General features: G+C 38.5%; 1 protein-coding gene across 1 annotated transcript; it reads right to left on the bottom strand.

The window, feature by feature from the left end:
* Positions 1-381: 381 nt before the first annotated feature.
* On the bottom strand, positions 382-22,319 carry TM4SF18 (transmembrane 4 L six family member 18). Its single transcript, XM_057739727.1, has 6 exons — positions 22,153-22,319; positions 21,872-22,065; positions 18,692-18,781; positions 5,375-5,517; positions 1,511-1,691; positions 382-758 (listed from the first exon to the last, which is right to left on the bottom strand). Exons 2-6 carry the CDS (start codon positions 22,046-22,048, stop codon positions 744-746), a joined length of 606 nt encoding a protein of 201 aa, XP_057595710.1. The 5' UTR covers positions 22,049-22,065; positions 22,153-22,319; the 3' UTR covers positions 382-743.
* Between the last annotated feature and the right edge of the window lie 334 nt (positions 22,320-22,653).

Raw genomic sequence — 22,653 nt, forward strand, 5'->3', positions numbered from 1 at the left:
TTGAAGTGTTATTCTATGATGTTTACAGCTCGTCAAGGTTGGAAAACATTTGGAAAAAGCATATTCCTTTAAAGGTTGGAAAAATAGCAAAACTTTTAATAGTAAAAATATGTTTTTTGTAAAAGTATTTTAATAGTAAAACATAATAAAGAAAACTTGGAAAATATAGAAAAGTAGGAAGGGTCACCTATGACCCAAATCAACCACAGCTGACATTTTTATGTAAATCCATCTAGATTTAGTTTTTTAACCTGTATCTTGATTATTTGTTTTTGTTTTCATTTGTTTTAGATAGTTATGCATATACTGTAAACATAAATTTGTAATCTGCTTTTTCGCATAGTACTACTCATTATCTTTAAAACATCATTTTACATAACATTACAACTAACGTACCATGATTTATTTAATCCTTCCCCTAAAGTGAGACTTTTGGGTTATTTCTAATTTTCCAGAATATTAAATAATGTTCAAATATATGTACTTGCATAAAGTTTTATCTTGTATTCTTATTTATTTTCATAGTATAGGTTATTGAAATTGGATTTATTTCATCAAAGGGTATGAACATTTCTGAAGATCCTGACACACAGAGCTCAGAAAAATGAAGGGACCGCATTGCTGTGAGGACAAGAAACACCAGCTGGAGAAAAAGCCCATCATTTGAATATGACCTTCAAGTCCATTCAGTAGACATAGGTAGATGGCCATATCTTGATAAAGAAAAACATTCTTGTCATTATTCAAATGATTCCAGGCTATAAATAAAAAGAAAGACAAAGTGAGTAAACTTGATTAATGAGCCATCATCCACGAAGCAACTTAAACTCATAGTTTATATTCAAAACATGATAGAAGAGGACAGTATCTATTTGAAACCACTAGGAAAAGTATTATACATTATATGTTGTTAAACAAAACGCAAGATGTCTCATTCTTGATGTCTCTTCATTCTGGACTTGCTGTATAGGTTTAGCACTTTCCATCATAATTAAATTAACGCTAATATTTTAGCAGATGAAGCAGAAGAACTGCAGTTTCAATAGGTTAAAGACATATTTCTCTTCTTCAAAACCACTCACTAGTGACTCAATATAAAGAATGATTAGTGGTTGAATGTAGCAGCATGCATAAGAGAAATTATTTCACTGGGATTGGGTTGTGAGCCTTCAACAATTTTATGAACAGAGACATTCTCAATAAATGGTGAGATTTCTTTAAGCTTTGATTTATTTCTACATAGAAATTTTGTTCATTTAAAACACTCGTAGTGTTTTCACCATACAACACGGAATGTGATTTTACAGATATTCCATCAATTTGATCCATTTAGACAAGCCAATAGACACGTTGCAATATTAGAAAAAACTGAGATATTAAAAGTTAAGACAAGGGTAGTAGGAATGGAAAGAAAATGATGGAATTCTAAAAACCTTCCAACAGGATTCACTGGATCCTGGACCGCGGGGGTAAAATGGAGGCGGCACAGGTGCCAGTGGGGGTCTGTTACCTGGATGATGACTGAATAGTTTCCACACAGTATCCTGGACAACTGAATGACTACTCTGATGAGGCAGACAATCACTTGAAGCCCACTGAGAGCTATGAGAATAGAAAATAAGATGATGTTCCACTCCACTACATGAGCTGGTTCCAAGCACTGAATCCATAAGCTGGAATCTGTAAGGAAACTGAGAGAGAGGAAGGAAATGGTCAAGATGATGCATGGCCAAGCCTAAAGACTTGGTCTAAGGAAGAAGGCTGCAAGTTTTCATATGTTTGGGAAATTAATATATTGATGCATGATTAAAAACAATATTATTAAATATGAATTCATATATAAAATTATTCAGATGCATAATTGAACACTTAGTATGCCTAACACTGGGCTGTGCTTATTATGGACACGATGTCTGCCTCAGACAATTCTAATTCACTTAGGAGGCAAGATGCATACCGAAGAGTTCAACAGCAATGAAGGGCCGCACACGTCAGTACCAAGAGAGGCAGAGATTGCCCATTTCCTAGGAGTCCAAAATGAGCCTGGGCTATCTCAGGGACTGGGCTGAGCTAGCATTGGATATAAAATCACACAGGTGGTAAAACCGCAAAAAGAAATGATGCTAGTTACTCTTAGACTCTGTCCCAAAGCCCTTTAGAACCGTGGTTCTCAAATCTGAGCATCCATCAAGATTATCTGGAAAGCTTGTGAAAATGCAGGTTGCTGGGCCCCAGCCCAGAGGCTCAGATTCAGAAGGTCTAGATGGGGCTGGAGACTTTGCGTGTCTAAGCTCCCAGGTGCTGCTGCTGCCGCTGCTGGTCTGGGGTCCACTGTGTGTGCTGCAGCTCTTAAGACGACTGAGATTGTGAGGTGGAAATGCAAGACCGAATGGCTGGGTCAGTCTAGTTTAGCACAGGTTTGTAAGAATTAAACCACTTCCACTTTTAAGATAATCTTAAAACCACGCTGAATTACCCTGTCTTTTGCCCACTTCCAGGTTAATTGTGGTCATTAACATTTCTCCAAGTGTGGCACCTTCTTTGTTGAACTAAATCGAAATAAAAACTGGTCTCCTCAAAAGAAAAAAAAAATCCCCAAACAAAAACAATCAAGACCAGTTACAGGGCAGAGTTGTTTGTAAATATCTTGTCAATAGCAAGATGCTTTTTCTCAAAACAGCAATTCAGGCAATCTTGGTGCCAGCCAAGCGGCTCTTAACTTTCTCTTTACTCCCTTTCTTCATTTACTCTTCTCTATGGTCTTGGACATTCAAAGGCATTATGAAAATTTCTTGGTATTGCTGAAGGACCTTAGGTCTCAAGGGGTAAAGAGCACTGAATATGGAGTGAGAACTCCTGGATCTGTAGGTTCTTGGGCCAGGGACTTTACCTCTTCGATCTGGACAATGGGTATAATATATCTAACCCTAGGGGTATTGTGAATATTTGATGAGTGGTATGTAAAAATGCTTTAGAACCCATAAAGCACAATACAGGTGTAATTTCCTGTTATTTTTCTAGACCCACCTCATACACCCACCTACTCCTAACTCAGTCTCAGCCACCAGGGAAGCTAATCCCTTCAAGATCCTTATTCTAGACTGTTCCCAGTATATACTCTGCACAGACCATCCAACACTTTAAAGCAAGATGACTTGCAGGATTTCTATTTTTCTCCTAGGATATGGTCCTATTTATTCTTCTTATATAAACAGAATGGGTCATATAAGTGCATTAGCAGAGTCTGGAAGGAATAGAGAAATTTGCCCTGATGCTCATTCTCTCCAGTCTCTATACACAGTTCTAACACAGCATTTACTTCATTATAATTCTATCTCTAGCTGTATCTGTGTACCTAGTTCCTCACTAAACTCTGTACTGTGAGAGCATATTATTGTGATTTATCTGTCTCTGAATGGCCATGTCTAAGGCCTAAAGCAGTGCCTGGGGCATTGCAAAGATCAACAAATGCTTGTTGAATGAAACTGATTCAGGATCCTCACTGGTCACCATGTCAGTGACTGAACTTAATGGTTGAACTTGCTGTACACTTGGCAGATGGAAGACATCCTGTGGTATAGAAGGTTATGCAAAGTAATGATTTTAATAATAAAATCTGGCATGTTGAGAATTTATTAAATCTAAGTTGTGCTTTACTTCTGTTTAATTTTCAATCCTGTGAGGTAGAAATGATTATTATCTCCAGCTTACAGAGACTCAGAGATATCCAGATATTTGTCTAATGCTCTACAGTTTGTAAGTAAGAGGCTGGAGACTTGAACCCAGATCTACAAGCACTGAAGCCCTGTGCTCCAAGGGCAGTGTACATTCTAAGGCTTCCATCTCAGCAGGATGTTTTGTCAGGTCCATGTGAGTTTCTAGAGGGAAGTGAATTTGTGTAATTTATCTTTGATTGTCTAGAACCTAATCCAAGGCAGAGACATAGTAGGCTCTTAATTAATATTTGTTGAATAAATGTACAGATGAAGAGCTGATTTGGGCAACTTTAAGCTGATTTGTTTCTACATTAACAACTGCTCCACACTGCATTCACCAAGCCTTGGAAACTTCTTTAGGGGACCAGAGACTTAGCTTCCCTTCATGGCCTCCAGTTTTTCACCTCTCAACATTTTTATACAGCTGGAATCAGGTGAATAGAAATATCAAGGGCAACCTTAAAGGAGGAATGAAGAGGCGTGAGGGCAACCTGAGATTCCTGCACTGAAATTGGACGCTTACTTGGTTTGGGGCTGATGGCATAAAACATGATTCTTTGTACCCAATGGGACTTTCTAGGGTCTCCTCTCCTGAGCCCCTTCAATCCCATTGGAGAGTCTCCTCCAAGTGTTCAGAAAGACCTGAAGTAATTGTCTAGGTTCTCCTGCCCTGAGGGAGAGCTCTGCTCACAGCACGTGGCACCTCATAGAAGCTTTAGAATAAAGGCAGCTACGGGCACAGAGGCAGTTGTGTTCTGCAGGCTGAGGTGAGCATCTAAGACCTCAAATGGATGTGGGCTTTGAACAATAGAGCTAGTCATGGGGAGTTGAGAAGAAAGTGTAACTTCCCCAAGGAATGGTACACAGACACGTCCTCATTTTATTCCATTGGAATTCTCTGCACAGAACAAGATGGGGAGAGATTGAATTGACCACTCTTGTATCTCTGTCTGGGCCCTGCTCCCTCCTGAGCTGGTAAGCCCATGAGTCCAGCACGATGCCAGTGAGAGGCATTCTGTGATCCAAGATTGGGTCCCTCAACACTTGACTGAACTACCAGCCTTCAGAGCAAGGCTACCCCTTGGACTCTTCTTCAGTACATGCTCAATAAGCTCCCGGGTCCTTCCACAAACTCCTGCACCTACTCAAGCCCCTGGATCTCACTTTGCTGCTCACTCTGCCTGATTCTATCTCCATGTGGCCCCTGATGGTATAGTCCCAGGTGGCACCATCCAAGGGCACTGTGATTCCCTCCCAGCCAAGGCCTTTCACACGTGTGACAGACTACACGTCCAACCTGGCCGCAAAACAACACTGACTTCCCAGAACCACTCAGGCCCCAAGCTCTAGCAATCGCTAGTCCACAATAATCATGAAGCCCTGTTCTGAAGTATAGCAGAAACATGCCTTTCATTTGGAAATGTCCATGACAGCCTCAAAACAGTGAATGCATGTGACATGAAAAGACTGGAGAAAAAAATATCTAAGCAAAGATCTGTATAGGAACAAATTGGTTTGGATATTAGTAAACCATTAGGAAAACTCTGGACTAAGGTAGCCACACAGAACCACAAGTGATGGCGAAAAGCTAGTATGAGCATGAAGCCAGGTGTTTCTGACCTTCAGACCGCCTCCCAAATCAGGGAATTATTCCTTACCGTCCTGCAGTGCCTTCAAAGGCGTAACTCCAGCCATCAAAGGTACGGCAGTAAGGGCCCTGAAGAAGGCCAAAAGCAGATATGACCAGGCAGTATCCAGAGGAAGCAATTCCAAGGGCAGAAAAGATCATCGACAGCAGTGTCTAATTAAACACAGAAGGAGGTTAGTGTCGTAGAATGAGACAAGGGGATATTGTGAATAAGTGATCGGATAAGTACCTTCCCCTACTCGTCCAAACCTACTGCAGCCTGTGTAATACCAAATGTCCACAGAAAAATGGAAATATTTAATCAAACCCACTTGATCTTAAAAACAAGTTTTTTTTAAATGATTTTTTCTTTGCCATTCCACAGAGAAAATTAGTTAATTTACTAAATTTCTTCCCTTTTTTTCCTGGAATTTTGGTATCAAAATAAGGATCAGCTCATACAGATGTGATCAATCAATCTAGACTTCTTTATTGAAGACGTTATTTTCTAGGTAGGGTGGGTTCTCTAAGAATCGAAAGCCGTGATCCTTGTTTTTCTCTTATGAAGATGATATTTGACTATGTTCACACACAGGAGTATGTGGAGGAATATCAAGTGTTAGCCTAGATGGTCATATTTATACTCAAGTGAGGATAGGATTGATGGGGAGGAGGGTGTTTTCATTTGAGTAGAAAGAATGAGCAATGTTCACCAACAGATCCGTACAAGCCGAGTTGTGAGAGTAAGTACATGGTCTGACCTAAGAGGGGATTGCTACAGAGGAGTAGAGGGGAGAAGTGTATGAAGACCAGATTGGCATGGTGCTAATACTGGGAAAACAGGCTTGACAGGACACAGTACAGCCCTTAAATTGCTTACAAAGTGAGTGCGGCTTGGGAGATCTGGGCAGAAGATGGGCTTGGATGCTGGATCAAGGAGGCTAGCCTTCATCCTTCAGGGAAAAAGGCTTTTTTCCCCACAACCTTTTATTAAATTTTTCTTCAAATCTACAAAAATGTTTAAAGTATAGTACTGGTTACTTAGGCTCACCTCTTGTGAGTATTTTACCATTTTTGCTTGCTCTCTCTTCCTCCCTCCCTCTCTTATGCATACGAACATCTATACACACATATATTTGTTTACATTTTTGTTGCTTAACCTTTTGAAAGTAGGTTGCAGACATTGTGATATCTCACCCCTAAACACACCAACACAACTCCCACGAATAAAGACATTCTATTATTCTGCAATTGTGTTTTACTTTTTTGTACAGGATGCAATGAATGTTTATGCACACGGTTACAGCTCTTTAATTTCCTTTAATCTACACTAGTCTTGCTGCCTTTTCTTTTCTTTTTTCTTTTCTTTTCTTTTTTTCTTCAGAATATTAAGTTGTTTTTACAGAATTCCAGCCAGTTGTCTTATAGAAAGTCCCACATTCAGGGTTTTTCTGATTGTTTCCTCACTGTTGGACTTGGATTAAACATTTTGGCAAGAACACGTGATTGGTGCGGGTATGTTATGGGCCTCTCACTGCTACTGATGGTACTAAATTTGATCTCTTGGTTAAAGCAGTGCCCTTCAGATCTATACATGTACATTGTCCACTGTGCAATTAGGAAGTAGTTTGTGAGGTAATACTTTGGGACTGTGTCACATCTTGTTCCCTAAAGACACTTTAACAGATGGATTTAGCATCTAGTCATGCTCCTCATGTTCACTGATCACCAATCATCACCATAAGTGGTTGTATTATGGTGCTTTTCTAATTCTATCATCTCTCCTACATTTGTAAGTTATCATTTTTCTTTGAAAAACATTTTTTCTTTTTTTATTAATTTTTATTGGAGTATAGTTGCTTTACAATGTTGTGTTAGTTTCTGCAGTACAGCAAAGTGAATCAGTTATACACATACATATATTCACTCTTTTTTAGATTTCCTTCCCATTTAGGTCACCACAGAGCACTGAGTAGAGTTCCCTGTGCTGTACAGGAGGTTCTCGTAGTTGTCCGTGTTATACATAGTAGTGTATGTGTGTCAATCCCAATCTCCCAATTCAGCCACTCCCCCTTCCTCCCTTGGTAACCTGAAGTTTGGTCTCTACATCTGGGACTCCATTTCTGCTTTGCAAATAAGTTCATCTGTACCATCTTCCTAGATTCCCCATATAAGCGATATTACATGATATTTGTATTTCTCTTTCTGACTTGTAAGTTACCATTTTTCTGCACAGAAGAACTTCTATTTCCCATTTCTCTCCTCTGCCTCTCTCTATCTGTATTATTGCGGACTCACGGATTTTCCAATTCATTGTGTTATAACTCATAAATGTTATTATTCTTTTAGATACTCAAATGATCCAAATATGAGCAGAGGGAACATCCCTTCAAGTCAATTCCTGTGCCCTTCGACATACCCTTAACATCCTTTGAACCCTTCCTTTCTTCCTGGCACAAGATGTCCCATGCTCCGTTTGAATTTATGCTGTCTTAGACCTGGAATAGCTCTTTTTCCAACAAGCCATGGAATTAGTTTTTGAGCAAGGAAGTGACATGAACCAATAAATGACTTTGAAAGATTGCTCTGGCAGTGCTGGCATACCAACCAGAAGCGAGAGAGCCTCCGAATAAGAATTCCAGGTGGAGAAAACTTCAAGTTGTGGTGACAAAGACACGCACTGGACAAAAAGACATTGAGGAGGAAATGAGTAACTGGAGATGGGCTGAAAAAAATCCCAGCGTTTGGGACTTAAATGAAAAGGAGACAGAAGGATGCTAAGAAAGGCAGTTTGGTTTGGGAGACAATTTAATTTAGTTTTAAAAATGTCGATTTCAAGTGAGAGTATGGCCAAACAGAAACATGCAGTAGCCAGTTGATAAATTCAAAAGCTGAGACCAGAAAAAGTGAGAAAAAAAACCTGCGATTTTTGAAACAAAAGTTATCTCAAATTATATTTCTTTGTTTAGAGTTATTTTCTGAATGTAACAGTAATACATGATCATAATGGAAAATTAGGAAAAAGCATTTTAAAAACACAAAGAAAGAAAGAACAATTATGCTTTTTTCTTCTTTGATATTAGTGATCTCATTGGCAACGTCACATATGATGAAAAGCTCTCTCAAATTATATTTTTCATATTGATTGTAATAGAGTTTTGCCTTGTAGTGGAATGAGATGAGTTATTTTTTTACAGTAGATTTCTGTTAGTTATACTTTGTAAAAAATATTTACCTATTCATCAATGCCATCTTTGAAAAAGGAAGAAGGATGTTTTCAAAAGATTGAGCTCCTTTACCAAATGTATTCTTAAGCAGTTCACTGGAAAGATCAGTGAAGAATTTCTTCATTTGTGGAATTTGCAACCATAGCACAATATATATATATAAATTACAATCTAATACATATAGATTACAATATATAAATTTTATATATAATTTACATATATAAATTATGTATACTTATATACATCTATGTATATATAAATTATATATAAATTATACATACATAAATTATATGTATATATATAAATTACATATACACATACATAAATTACATATATAAATTACAACCTAAGTGGTTACAATTGCGCAATCGAAGTAAGCCTCAAAATAAAGTGGGAATAAGAATCTCTCCAAGTCATAGTCTCATTTTCTGTAGAATGTAGATGATACAGATGGTTATAGCTCCTACATAATAGAGCTGTTTTAAAACTTAAAGGATACAATGCATATAAAAATTATTTGAAAAGTGAAAAGCATAATCAAAATATTATCTATTATTGCAAGTGTCCTTATCTGGCCAATATTTGTTTTCCCGGGATAACAACACACAGAATGTTGTCAGAAGATGAGACTCCACAGAGGAATAGAAAGCAACCAAGAAGTTCATGGGATTCAGGTCATGCTGCTCCAAAATATGGCATCTTGGCATATTGATATCTTAAGCTGAAGGAGTTTGAGGAAATGGCAGAAGCAGGAAGTTCACTGTGACCTCCCCACCTTCTCACCCTTCTTCCCTGAAACAGGTCATAAAACGCCCATGTGAAAGTTACACCCCCTGCACCAGGAGGAAGGAAGACACTCTTACTACTAGAGAATGGAAATTTGGGGCCAAGAAATTTGTGTAAACAAACCTTGTTAAACTAAACCTTACCTTCCTAGTGACTTCTTCACCATTTAGTACTCCTAGCCCAAACCCCTCAGACTTGCCAATGCTTTACAAATGTATTGTTTCTTTGTCTGAAAGGTATGGAAGCTTCCTGCTCTGGTTATGTCTTCGGATCTTCATTCTTTTGTGAAGACTTCTGTGTCAATGGAAGAATTCAATAAACTTTGTATGCTTTTCTCTTGTTATGTTGTCTTTGTCAGTTTAATTTTCAGACCCAGTTATGGGACCTAAAAAGGTTGAGGAAAACTTTTTTCTCCCCTACAGTTTCTGGCACTCACCATGGGGTGCCGTCTCCTGGGGATACCTTGCTCAGTTGGGAAGCTGCAGTCAGAGATTCTAGACCTCTGACAAAAGCTGGCAGAAGAATTCTTTTTTCCCCAAAAACATTTATTTATGTATTTGGTTGCATTGGGTCTTAGTTGTGGCAGGTGGGCTCCTTAGTTGCAGCACATGGGCTCCTTAGTTGCGACATGCAAACTCTTAGTTGCAGCATGCATGTGGGATCTAGTTCCCTGACCAGAGATCGAACCCTGGCCCCCTGGATTGGGCGCACGGAGTCTTAACCACCAGGGAAGTCCCTGGCAGAAGAATTCTTGCTGAGTTAGTCTCTTAGCTCTCTTTCTGGCGTGACCAGTTGGGTGAAGGTGATAAAGGAAAGGTCCTTTCCTTTCCAGATTCAGACTGGCAGGAGAAAAACCTTTGCAAGAATTAGCTCTTGAGATTGTGACTCTGATTACAGTTTGGTTTGGGGGTACCCATTGGTTATTGATCCCTTCCCTCCAAAGGACAGCTATTGCTTTCCTGTTTGTCTCTTGTTTCGTGTCCTCAGAACTTGGCTTGGTTTTCTGCCCATCAGGGCATGCAAGTGTCAGTTCTTGTTTTTGTAGGCAGTCAATTGTGAGATGGCAAGCCTCCCAGGTATGGCTGTACAGAAATGTGGTTGTTCCCTATTTGTGGCCAGCATCCTCCCGACTGTTATCAGCTCTGCAGAGGGGTTGTCCAAGTTTCCTTTCTTTTGGCTATTGTATAGTCAGGCCACTCAAGATGGTTGCTCTCTTGCTTTCTGTACATCCCCCGCTCGACCAGTGCCTGCTTCAACTACACCCTACTCACAAGACTGACCTTCCTGTGTACTTGCTGCAGGCCTCAGTTAATGATTGCTCTTATCAAAGAGGCGGTGAGGGGTATGCCCCTCTGCTGGTTTCCCTGGTAACTAAGGAGCCAACCTGACATAATTCTCCCTATAGCTGGCAATCTCCCCGTCTGTCCTGCTGGCTCTCTGCTGCATGTGACAGGATGTTACTCCAAGACCTTGCTTTAGATGCATAAGCTCCCCCATCTATTAAACCATTGATGTCTCTGTTGCTGACTCCTGGCTCTTTCTTCAGTCTTACAGCTGGGCAAGTACAGGCCTTGTCGGCCTGCAGGGTGCAGCCTAACAGTTATCTTTGGACGTGGGTTTGGATCTTGAGATGGCTGCATCTCTTGCACCCTCTGGGGACACCTCTTGCATCCATAATTAAGTATTGGCTTTGAGTCACTCAATAAAGTATACCTTTGATTTAAATATTTGAAACTTTTTTTTTTAAGAGCTCTATGGTCAGAAGTTGGCCAAATTGGAGGTTGACATTCAGAACCTGATAGGAACTTTTTTTGTGAAGGCCTCTCTTCTCCTAAGCGGAAATGGAGCTCTGTACTCACAGGAAAAGAAAACATGCGAAGGTTTTGTGTAATGATTTATGAAAACATTCCAAAGACACACAGCTCTAAATCTAGAACATAGAATTGTTTCCATTTCCATCTTAGTTGGAAATCTTCCACCTGATATAAGGCCGCAACTTGAAGATAATGTAGTCGGATGGGCAGGTCAGCCCCTTGATATCATTCAGGCTGCAAACCAATTCTGTGAGGAATTGAAATAAAACTGTCCTTGTCTTACAAATTGAGTCTTTACAAAACCAGAAATGCAGCTGTAAAAGCAAAAGTCCACAAAACCTTACCAATCCCCAAACCTCTTCTATTGATATCAACACAAAATATTGGCAGATATTGTAAAAGATCAGGACGTTGGAAACAGAACTGTCCTGCATTTAAGAAAAAGAAAAAATGTAAGTAGTAATTACTCTAGACCTCTGATAATAGACAAATATGTTCTAAAACTCCATTTAAGAGAACACCTATATCCTTTCTCTGTCCCTCAGAGATGTAACTCTTACCAGTCTTTGAAATGTAAACATCCCAGGAGATAAGTAAAACACTGTCAACAACCACCTGAGAGTGAGGGGGGAAAAGGAAAAGAAGCTTAAAACAAACAAACAAACAAAAAACCTATAAAAGCTTCCTTACTCAAAATCTAGTCCATAGCCTCATGAGTTTACTTGTCAAGGGCAGATACAAATCTTAAAAGTCATCTCCACAAATATCAGTAAAAAGCTTTAGCCGTATGAATGGAAAACCATAACTTGTTCTTTCTGCCAATTTGGATTCTTCTATAAACTAACAAATTTTGTATTAAGGTACCTGACACATGGCTAAAATTTAAAAACAAAAGCTGTAAGATCTGTTTGTGTCTGTCTATATGTTTATTTGTATCAATATATGTATGTTACAGATGTGTGACATTTTCCTAACTCCCAATGGTATTACCAAATTAATTTATAAAATCTCTCAAAGGAGTTCTATTCAAATTAGTGTAGAGATAAGTGAGCACTCACATAAATTAAGTATTTCTAAAACTCTCAGAAATAGAAAAACTAATTGAAAGCTTCAGTCACGTGATCTGGGATAATCTTTGGTAAATAAAGCTAGTTTTTAAATTGTTGAAAAAAACAGGCATATCTTTAGAGTTGTCACATTAAATATAATGCAGTCATACAATTTTTATTTCTACCTAGGCTTACTAGTAAAAAACATATTATCTCTACTAGACGTTTAAGATGATAAAAACCATAAATTCAACCTAAAAACAAAACATACAATAAAAATACATTGTTTAATGTCTGCCACGCACAGTAGTTAAAAAAAGGGAGAAGCTGTATGTTTAATTTTTAGGTGCTTTGTTTCTACGATGCTTATGCTCACTGTATATGTATATAACAAAATTTGTCAACCAGAAAAATAACAAAATAATGGCCAATCTTGTCTAGTGTCTCATAAAATGTTCGCGAGTAATCTAAACATAATTAATGAAGAACAGGTGAATTAAATAAATGTGTGATAAAAATTTATAAATGAACTTTTCAACAATATGTTTTATAAAGTATGTCTACTTTAAAATAACTTCCTCATCAAATAGATGAGGGAGATTGAGAGGTACAAACTTCTAGTTAAAAAATAAATGAGTCACAGGTGAGAAATACAGTAAAAGAAAAAAAACTTCTAAAATCTTCTTGCTAAATTGAAACCTTAAAGTTATACTAAGTTAAGCAATAGAAATTCATTGGATATCTAGATCATTTCTGAATAAGATAAAATACTGAAACATTAATTACTGAACGTAAGCTTACCTACTTTTTTCTTCCTACCATGGAGGAACTAAAGATATTTGAGTTTGTTCGTAAACATGTTTTGTGCCACATTGAAAAATTGTACTATGTGGAAATGTATACTTGCAGAAATTATGAAAAATATATTCACAAATTTTCCAATCAACAGAATGTTGATATGCAACAGACAGTTCACAGTTGCTTACTTCCCAGTTTTCACTAGAAATTAAAATTTCTAACAGTTAAGAATTATAATATATGTAATTAAAGCTGCTAGAAGTAACAAGGGAATGACTCTGCATGCAGGAAAAGTAGGATGTGCTTTTGGTTAAAGGTATGAGTTATGGAGATGCGTTTTTGTTAAGGGAAGACTAATTTTGTCCTGAAGTAAAATAGTTGGTTGTTTCAGAATGAGAAAGAGGAGCAAAAAAGGACAAATTGAGTGAATATAGAGGGTTGAGAAAAGAAAGAAAGGAAATCTTATGTGGTCAAGCTGGCCTTAATATCAAAAGTAGACTAATGCAAAACCAGAATTGGTCTTTTTACCCCTAAAAGGACAAATTTTATTGGACTACTGATCTCCTTTTGATAAGAAATCCTGAAAGGTTTTATTTTTTTTTTAATTTATTTATTTTATTTATTTATTGGCTGCATTGGGTCTTTGTTGCTGCACACGGGCTTTCTCTAGTTGCTGCGAGTGGGGGCTACTCTTCATTGTGGTGCGCAGGCCCCTCATTGTAGTGGCTTCTCTTGTTTTGGAGCACAGGCCCTAGGCCCGTGGGCTTCAATAGTTGTGGCACATGGGCTCAATAGTTGTGGCTCATGGGCTCTAGAGCACAGGCTCAATAGCTGTGGCACGCAGGCTTAGTTGCTCCGTGGCATGTGGAATCTTCCCAGAGCAGGGCTCGAACCCGTGTCCCCTGCATTAGCAGGCGGATTCTTTACCACTGTGCCACCTAGGAAGTCCTCCTGAAAGGTTTTTAAGCTTTTGGGTAATCTACCCAGAAAGCAAAGATTTTGTGTTTTATCAAAATAATTTCCTGGGCTTCATGTTGTTTTTTACCACATCTTCGATTACTTAAGATAACTGAGTCTTTGCTACTTAAAGAGGCAAGTTCTCTTCTTTTTCTTTTTTTTATAACTATGTAGCTTTCTGTATTTACTTTTGAAATTATTTAATTTTAGTTAAATGGATCACTAAGTATTAACAGTGACTTATAATCCTATTTGATATTTTTGACAAATTTCCCCCCAAATCAAATTCTAAATGAAGTCTTTTTGACCTTGAACTAACTTCAGGATTTTCCAGAGGGCCCCTGGAACATCTCAATAATTTGTTCTCTCTCCTTTAAAAAAGGAAAAAAAGAGAAAGAGAGAGAGAGAGCAAGCGAGCAAACTAATTAGGTTTACTTGGTATGTTAAATTCCATGGGAAGCTTTGTCAAGTAAGAAGTGATTTTTAACCTTTTTAGGCTATATTTGTATGGATATATGTTGTCATATGTATTCCAGAAATTATATGGCATTCCTAGAAATCTATGACCTAGTATAATGCTATCTGTCATAATTCTAGTTATTACCTTAAAATGTCGTATGTCTCAGAAATAACAAAATTTTGTCTTTTGCATTATAATAAACTCTCATCAGATCTTTAACAATCGACATTTTAAAGTCTTTTGTCAGGCCCATCAACGGATGAATGGATAAAGAAGATGTGGCACATATATACAATGGAATATTACTCAGCCATTAAAAGGAATGAAATTGAGATATTTGCAGTGAGGTGGATGGACCTAGAGTCTGTCATACAGAGTGAAGTAAGCCAGAAAAAGAAAAACAAATACAGTATGCTAACTCATATATATAGAATCTAAAAAGATGGCACTGATGAATCCAGTAACAGGGCAAGAATAAAGATGCAGATGCAGAGAACGGACTTGAGGACTCAGGGTTGGGGGGGAGGGGAAGCTGGGATGAAGTGAGAGAGTAGCATTGACATACATATACTACCAAATGTAAAATAAATAGCTGGGGGCAACCTGCTGCATAACACAGGGAGATCAACTCGGTGATTGGTGATGACCTAGAGCGGTGGGATGGGGAGGGTGGGAGGGAGTCTTGGGAGGGAGGGGATATGGAGATATATGTATAAATACAGCTGATTCACTTTATTGTACAGCAAAAACTGGCACAACAGTGTAAAGCAATTATATTCCAATAAATAGCTTAAAAAAAAGTCTGATCTGAGATTCTTTATGAAAAGTTCCAGCAAAGTAGACATTAGAAGAGTCTATATGGTCGTCACTAACCTCATTGCACTTATGTAAATAACCAGGCCAAGTTTAATAAGACTAGATTTATTTTTTAAACCAATCAGTCTTCCTTTATTATTTCTGATAGAAATGAGGGTGATTGTACAGAAAAAAATATATTTCAATGGAAAATCATAACACACCCTCAGGGATATCAGATTCTAGTCTCATTCATTGTCTTTGAGTTTTTGTTATCTACCTATACACTGGACTGAATCCTAAATTCTTTTAGTTTCCTCCAATATCTGGCTACAATTCCCCAAATTACTGTTTCCAATTTTTCTCCCATCCTTCTTATTTGGAATCATTGAGAACTATAACTTCCCTTTTCCCAAATCTGGACAAATCTAAAGCTGGACAACTTGATATAAACTTCAGAGAAAGCAACACAGTAGCTCATGTCAGACAATCTTTGTGCCTGTTGCTGTGTGGGCCTCTCAGAAAGTTCACCAGAACACCTGATGACATCCCCAGAGACATTCAAACTATGAACCAGGGATGTCTGTCAGATTACCTTTTCCTGCTCTCATTCCATCTGAAGATGCTTGGAGTTCCAACATCTAGAAATCTTCTCAACTGACTGCCCTCTGGACTCAAAATGTGATTTTATAATTTGTTCTAACCATTAACTTGGGGCTTTCTTGTTTGTTTTCATGTAAATGTCCAGGACTGAGGGACTGGTTCATTGGGTTATAGGACAATCTACTCCCTCAGTTCCTGGACTGTGAAACTTCTTAAGGGAAGTTTCAGACGGAAGAATGATGGAGTTCAAGACACGCTACCCCCAAATATGGCATCCTGGCATATTAATACCTTAAGCTGAAGGAGTTTGAGGAGATGGCAGAAGCAGGAAGTTCACTGTGACCTCCCCACCTTCTCACCCTTCTTCCCTGAAACAGGTCATAAAACTCCCACGTGAAAGATACCCTCCCTGTACCAGGAGGAAGGAAGACATTCTTATTACCATAAACTAAAATTTGGGACCAAGAACTCTGTGTAAATAAACCTTGTTTAACTAAACCTTGTCTTCCTAGTTACTTCTTCACCTCTTTCTAACCCTAACCCAAATCTCTCTGTCTTGTCAATTCTTCAACAAATTTATTGTTTCTTTGTCTAAAAAGTTTAGAAGCTTGCTGCTCTGGTCACAACTTCAAGTCTTCATTGTCTTGTGAAATTGCACATGTACATGTGAAAATTCAATAAAATTTGTATACTTATGTTAATCCATCATCAGTTTAATTTTCAGACCCAACCAGGGACCCTAAGAGAGTTGAGGAAAACTTTTTTCTCCTCTACAAAATGAATCTTGGGTGACCTAATTTTCCACTCTAGAGCTTCAGAAGTTACAGACTGGTGCAGACTCAACTTTGGCCAGCAAGATGTGCTTTATTTAGTTTAAATGAGAATTAATTGCCAACATTTTATAATTGTGAAGTTTCACTGAAAACTCCATATTTCTACTTTCTATTGAAAACTGAGAATTATTGTCCAATATTGTAGTGGTAGCAATTGGTTGGACCTGAGTAACAGCACCCTCTCTTCCGTCAATAGAAAATTTTCTTTAATATCTACAGGTTCACATATTTCACTGCCATCAGTATTTGGCATCTTGGGGTATATCATTTGGGACCCCTCTTCTAGAACATACTCTGAAAGAACCAAGCAGAGAATCCAGGGAATCCTCTGTCCCTTCCTCCCGTTCTTCCCACCGAGAGGCCAGTCATCTCATCCAATGTTGATTATAACAGGGGTCCCTGCCCCTGGGGCCACAGACCAGTCCCAGTCCCAGGCATGTTAGGAACCGGACTGCACAGCAGGAGGTGAGCAGTGGGTGAGCAAGCAAAGCTTCATCTTCCACTCCCCATATCGCCCCATCCTCACATTACCCGCTGGACCATCCTCCCCACCCCTCACCCTTCACCTCCTGTCTGTGGAAAAATCATCTTCCACGAAACCAGTCCCTGGTGCTAAAAAGGTTGGAAAACACTGGATTATAAGACCGTGTCCAGACTCTACACTATTTCTAGCATCCATTGTGCTGGAGACGCTAATAGTGAGTTAATCCATGAACACATGGATTTTTATTAGATACCTAATGGTACCAACATTTCTTTTCTAGAAATTCCCTGAGTATCATAGGTTAAAGTTTACCTGAATCCATTGCTTCACCTAGGCAATTTTAAAAGCTTTTCTGTAGTATTATAACACCAGCAGTTACGGGGGGTGTTAGAGTCAAATGGTTAAGAAAATAGATACACACACACACACACACACACACACACACACACACACACACAGGGAGAGTATTTCAGTCTTCTAATTCGTCCCCACCAGGGGCACAGTGGTAAATTAAACAATTAATTTAATCTTCCAAAAGCAACAGTCAAAGAAAGTAAGCCATACCATCTTGGCTGCATAATTAAATCTGATTGCACCTCAGACCATTTAAGTCAGAGTCTCTGGGGGTGGGATTCTAATGCCAAGCTCCGAGATCATTGCAATGTGCAGTCAACATGTGGAACCACATCTGCAAAGAATGCCTCCCAGACCTCTGGAAAAGGTCCTCCTAGTTAATGACATATTCTCTTTGAGTCACAGGTGACTCATCTATGAAACAGGAGTAGCAATGATATAATTCATTGGGTAAATGTGAATGAACTATGAAGTGCTATGCAAATCGGAGTAAATGATGGTGATCTTGAGGAGGGGAGGTGGGTACACAGGAATCCGGTGCCCACCTGCTGAGCACAGGCTTAGAAAATGTGATTGTGTTATTCCCTCTTGATTCTATTTTAATTATTTTTAGTTCTACTTTTAAAAATGTCCATCACATATACCCAACTCTGGGATAAATCTAATGCTGTGTGAAAGAAGCCAGACTCAGAAGACCAATACTGTATAATTCTATTTATATAGCATACAAACTACTCTATAATGACCAAAAGCAGATCAAAGATTAATCTTTTGGGCGTGATGGTAATGTTCTGTATCTTGACTATGATGGTAGTTTCATGGGTGGAGTTAACTGTCAAAACACATGGAATTTTACACTTTTAATGGATGCCATTTATTAAGTGTAAATTGGTCTCAATAAAGTCGAAAAGGGAAAAAAATAGACTCATAGAAATCCAGTTAGGAAAAGGTAGTATTATTTTCTAATTTCATGAATTAGAATCTTGTATTTCTAGAGGAATATCAGCAGAACAAAAGTGGAGGAAAAACTGTACACAAAATCGAAGGTAAGTTTTGGAGTAAACTCTTGGGCTCTGAACTGAAAGGATGATAGAGAGAGTACAATAGTATTAATATTTTCCTATTTCAGAGTGAGAGGAAAGAGACCCAGAGCCCCCTCAACCATCCTCAAAATACTATTGCTCTTACCATGTATTTTTTGCTGCAGTTTTCACTCTGGAAACATTTATGGCTGTTATCATTCTCCAGTACAAGAAGAACTGCTGCTACTATAAGCATCTATAATAGGGAAGAGAAAAAATATCAGAAATGGAATATCAGTTTGCATTCACACTCATAATCAGAGCACTGAGTTTCAGAGCACAGACTGGGATCAGGTAGCTCTGGATTCAAATCCCAGCTCTGCCACTTAACAGCTGTGTGAACTCCAGAGTCCTTTCCTATAAAATGGTGCTGAGAACTCGCCTCTTTGGGTTGTTATGAGCTATTGTACGTAAAATTTTGAATAGAGTGCTTGATTCATAACAAGCAGTGCTTGACTGATAAATGTTAGCTATTATTACTATGGTTATCAGTTATTAAAAGCTAGTGATTAAAGAGGGGTAAATGGTACGGACCTGAGCAAACCTGCATTCCTCACTAACACATTTGTGGAGGACAAAGGAAAGCCATTCAGAAGACTGCCATTTGCCGGTCTTTTTCCACTTATCGCCCTCTGGAATACAGCTGAAGGGTATAGTTAATCTGAAACTAAATCTCTTAATCCAAAGTAAAGTAAATTCAGGGACTTCCCTGGTGGTGCAGTGGTGAAGGATCCACCTGCCAATGCAGGGGACATGGGTTTGATCCCTGGTCGGGGAAGATCCCACATGCTGCAGAGCAACTAAGCTCATGAGACACAACTATTGAGGCTGCGTGCTGCATCTACTGAAGCCCACACACCTAGAGCGCATGCTCCGAAACAGGAGAAGCCACCACAATGAGAAGCCTGCACACTGCAAGGAAGAGTAGCCCCCACCCGCTGGCCATGTGCAGCAACGAAGACCCAATGCAGCCAATTAAAACGAAAAACAAAACACAAAAACAAAAACAAACAAAAAAAAAGTAAAGTAAATTGTTTCCCCAAGCATTCAGCTCATCTCAAATTCAGATTTTCCAGTGTGTTTTGCCTGTATCGAGCCAACAAACTGGGAGAATTCAGTGTATCTTACTTCCCTTTCTTGCTAACTTAGGCAAAGTGCTCAAGTTCTGGAAAGAACATAGATTGCTTTGCTATTATAGTCTTTGGTTTGGGCAGATATGGACCGTGAATTGCTTCTGGCAAATTCTCCACCTAACCTTTCCTTCGACTGTTCAGTACTGAATCTTGTAGTTGAGTTCATTGTTATTTTACTGCTTGTAGTGAATATTTCCAGTTTCCAAATTCCTTCAGCAATCATTTATTTATGTACCCATTTTATTACTTATCTATATTCCTCTCCTTTTTCCTAAAAGGATTTGATCTTGAAATAATATTTTTCAGGAATTCCTAGACAGTGAAAAATAAAGAGTAGTTTCTTTTTGCAGTTTTAAATTTTACATGGAATATAAGCAAAGGTTAGTCCTATACTCCCCTTCTTTCAACACCATAGTGAACCCAGTTTTAAAGAGATTCTAGTTTAACTTTAGTAACGCCTTGCAAATTTTCTATTTATTACAATTATATATTGAGAGAAACAATGACTAGATAAGGCACAGTAAACCAGGTGCAGTAACCTGCATTACATTACAAAGACCCTAGAGTCCTGTGTCAAAGGAGAAACACAGGCATGACCCCGTGTTAAAAGAGAAACTGCTTTCTCTTTTTGTTGTAAAATATAAGCACAATACAGAGGGCTCAAGAATAATGGAGGAAAATTACCAAAAATTCCACTACTCTCACATGTTTTTAGGTATGTACTCCCACATGTGTATATTTTACATAGTTATAATCATAATATATTCACAATTTTGTCACATCTTTTTTCACTTAACACAAAATAACATGCGTTTTCCATGTTGTCACATGTGCATGATTACAAATTTCATCAGTTATGAAGTGAATGGGCCATAATTTATTTCGTGATGTCCATGCGAGGATGCTTCTCGTTTTTTTGCTATTATAAATAATGCTGCCATAAACATCTATGAGGATTATTTCCTCAGAATGAATTCTTAGATGTAGGATTACCGAGTAAAAAGACATAAGCATTTCCATGGGTCTTAATATATCATATCACAAACTTCTCCCAAAGGCTTGCATTTGTTCATATTACCACCGCCAACATTCATTATGTACCTAACACATAGCACCTTCAGTAGCAATGGGTATTAATATTTCAAAGTTTATTAATTAAAATGCAAAACGGCAACTAAATGAAACTGCTTTCCAACATAGTCATTCAAATATTATAATAATTAAACACCCACAAAAATGTACAGATAGATTATAATGGATTTTCTTTTACGTTCTTGTTGGTATAGGAAGCTTACAGCGTACAATGTGGGTTTTTTTTTAGAAATGATATGATCAGGAAAAATGTCTTTTCCTCTGAGTTGCCAACATGATTTACTATCAGTTTGTTTTTAAAGAGCACAAAGTTATCAGGAAAACATCCATGGATTCTTACTGTGGATACTTCGATCTGGTTTTCAAAAACACCCTCCCTTATTGGGGGTATAATGTCAGACAATCTAACAATGATATGACCCATGCTTCAACCACACGGATAATCACCTGCTACACGTCAACCTCTATCCTTGGGACTTCAGACATGAGATTTTATTTAATCCCCACGATTTCCCTGGAAAGTAAATGTCATTATTCACATTTTTCACTGAGGACACTGAGGCCCAAAGACATTGAGTAACTTGCTTCTTTAAGGTCTCATGACACAAGTGACAGAGCTTAGATTGGGACTCAAGTTTGTCTGAATCTTCAAATCTCTGCTTTTTCCACTGCCTTAATACCCCACCAATCTAGAGAAATTGTGAGTACAGATAGAAAATCCGTTCTGGGAAAGAGCAATGCCACAGGAGATTGAATAGCATAAGTTGACACACAGCTTTCATGAGGAGCTAATATTTCTACAGGCCAGTGTCCCACCAGTTTTCATTAGGACAAATTTCCTACATTGCTGGTTCTACATAAATAAGCAGCTTACTGAAAACAAAGCTACCTTCCAAGTCCTCATGGACTACCTGCCTTTTTACCCCCACCCATTTTCCAAACCCAAACCCAGGATTAGTAGGATGATTTTTCCATGATTCATTATTTTGACTAGGAACAAGTTACTTTTTAGTAAAATAAAAAAACAACTCCCCCATCTGCAATCCCAAAGTCATACTTACCATGATACCTGAGAAAGAGATTCCTTCAAAATACCAGACGTAGTTGGTGAGTTTATTGCTGGATGCATAGAAAGCTTGCCCATTGGGGAAATACAGTAGTATGTTCACAATTATACTCCAAAGTGCAAGAGGAATCAGCAGACTACTCAGGCAGCTTCCACATTTCCGAGACCCCATTTTACCCTGTTCAGAACCTGCAGGAGATTTCAAGAGTGTAGAATTACATCAAGCCTGTTTTTTTTCCTTACCTGTCTTTCTTTCTTCCCCCCAAGTTTACCTACCACTTTCTGGGTCAGAGCCCTTCTAGTTCATACTCATGAGGAGCCCAGGACTCGGACAGAACTGCAGCCTACAATCTGTCGGTGTGGAAATAGTGGTTTACTGTTTGGAGAACAATAGACAAAGATCAACAGCCGAAGAGCTGAGCTGGTCTTCATCCTGTGCCAAAGGAATGCGGTGTTTTTACTGCTTTTTAAAATGTCATTTTCCTCTGGATTAAAGCACTCAAGACTAAATCCTGAGTGTGTTTGCAGAAGGAAGTTGGGATGGGGGTTGGAATTGAGTCTGGCAAATTTCATCCCACAGTGGACAGGGGAGTTAAAGAGAAAACTACCAAGGGATCTTATACTAGCACGGGGTGTGTGGTTTGCTCCAATAGTCTGACTTTATGTATCTTTCTTTTATGCACTGTTCTTTATTGTATGCTCACTATTCACCAAGCACTGTTCAAACTGCAGGGGGCACAAAAAAGGACAGAGAAAGGGACAGACTGATGGCTTAGA

This window comes from Hippopotamus amphibius, chromosome 6 (assembly GCF_030028045.1).
Source record: "Hippopotamus amphibius kiboko isolate mHipAmp2 chromosome 6, mHipAmp2.hap2, whole genome shotgun sequence".
In the NCBI taxonomy this organism is placed as follows: Eukaryota; Metazoa; Chordata; class Mammalia; order Artiodactyla; family Hippopotamidae; genus Hippopotamus; species Hippopotamus amphibius.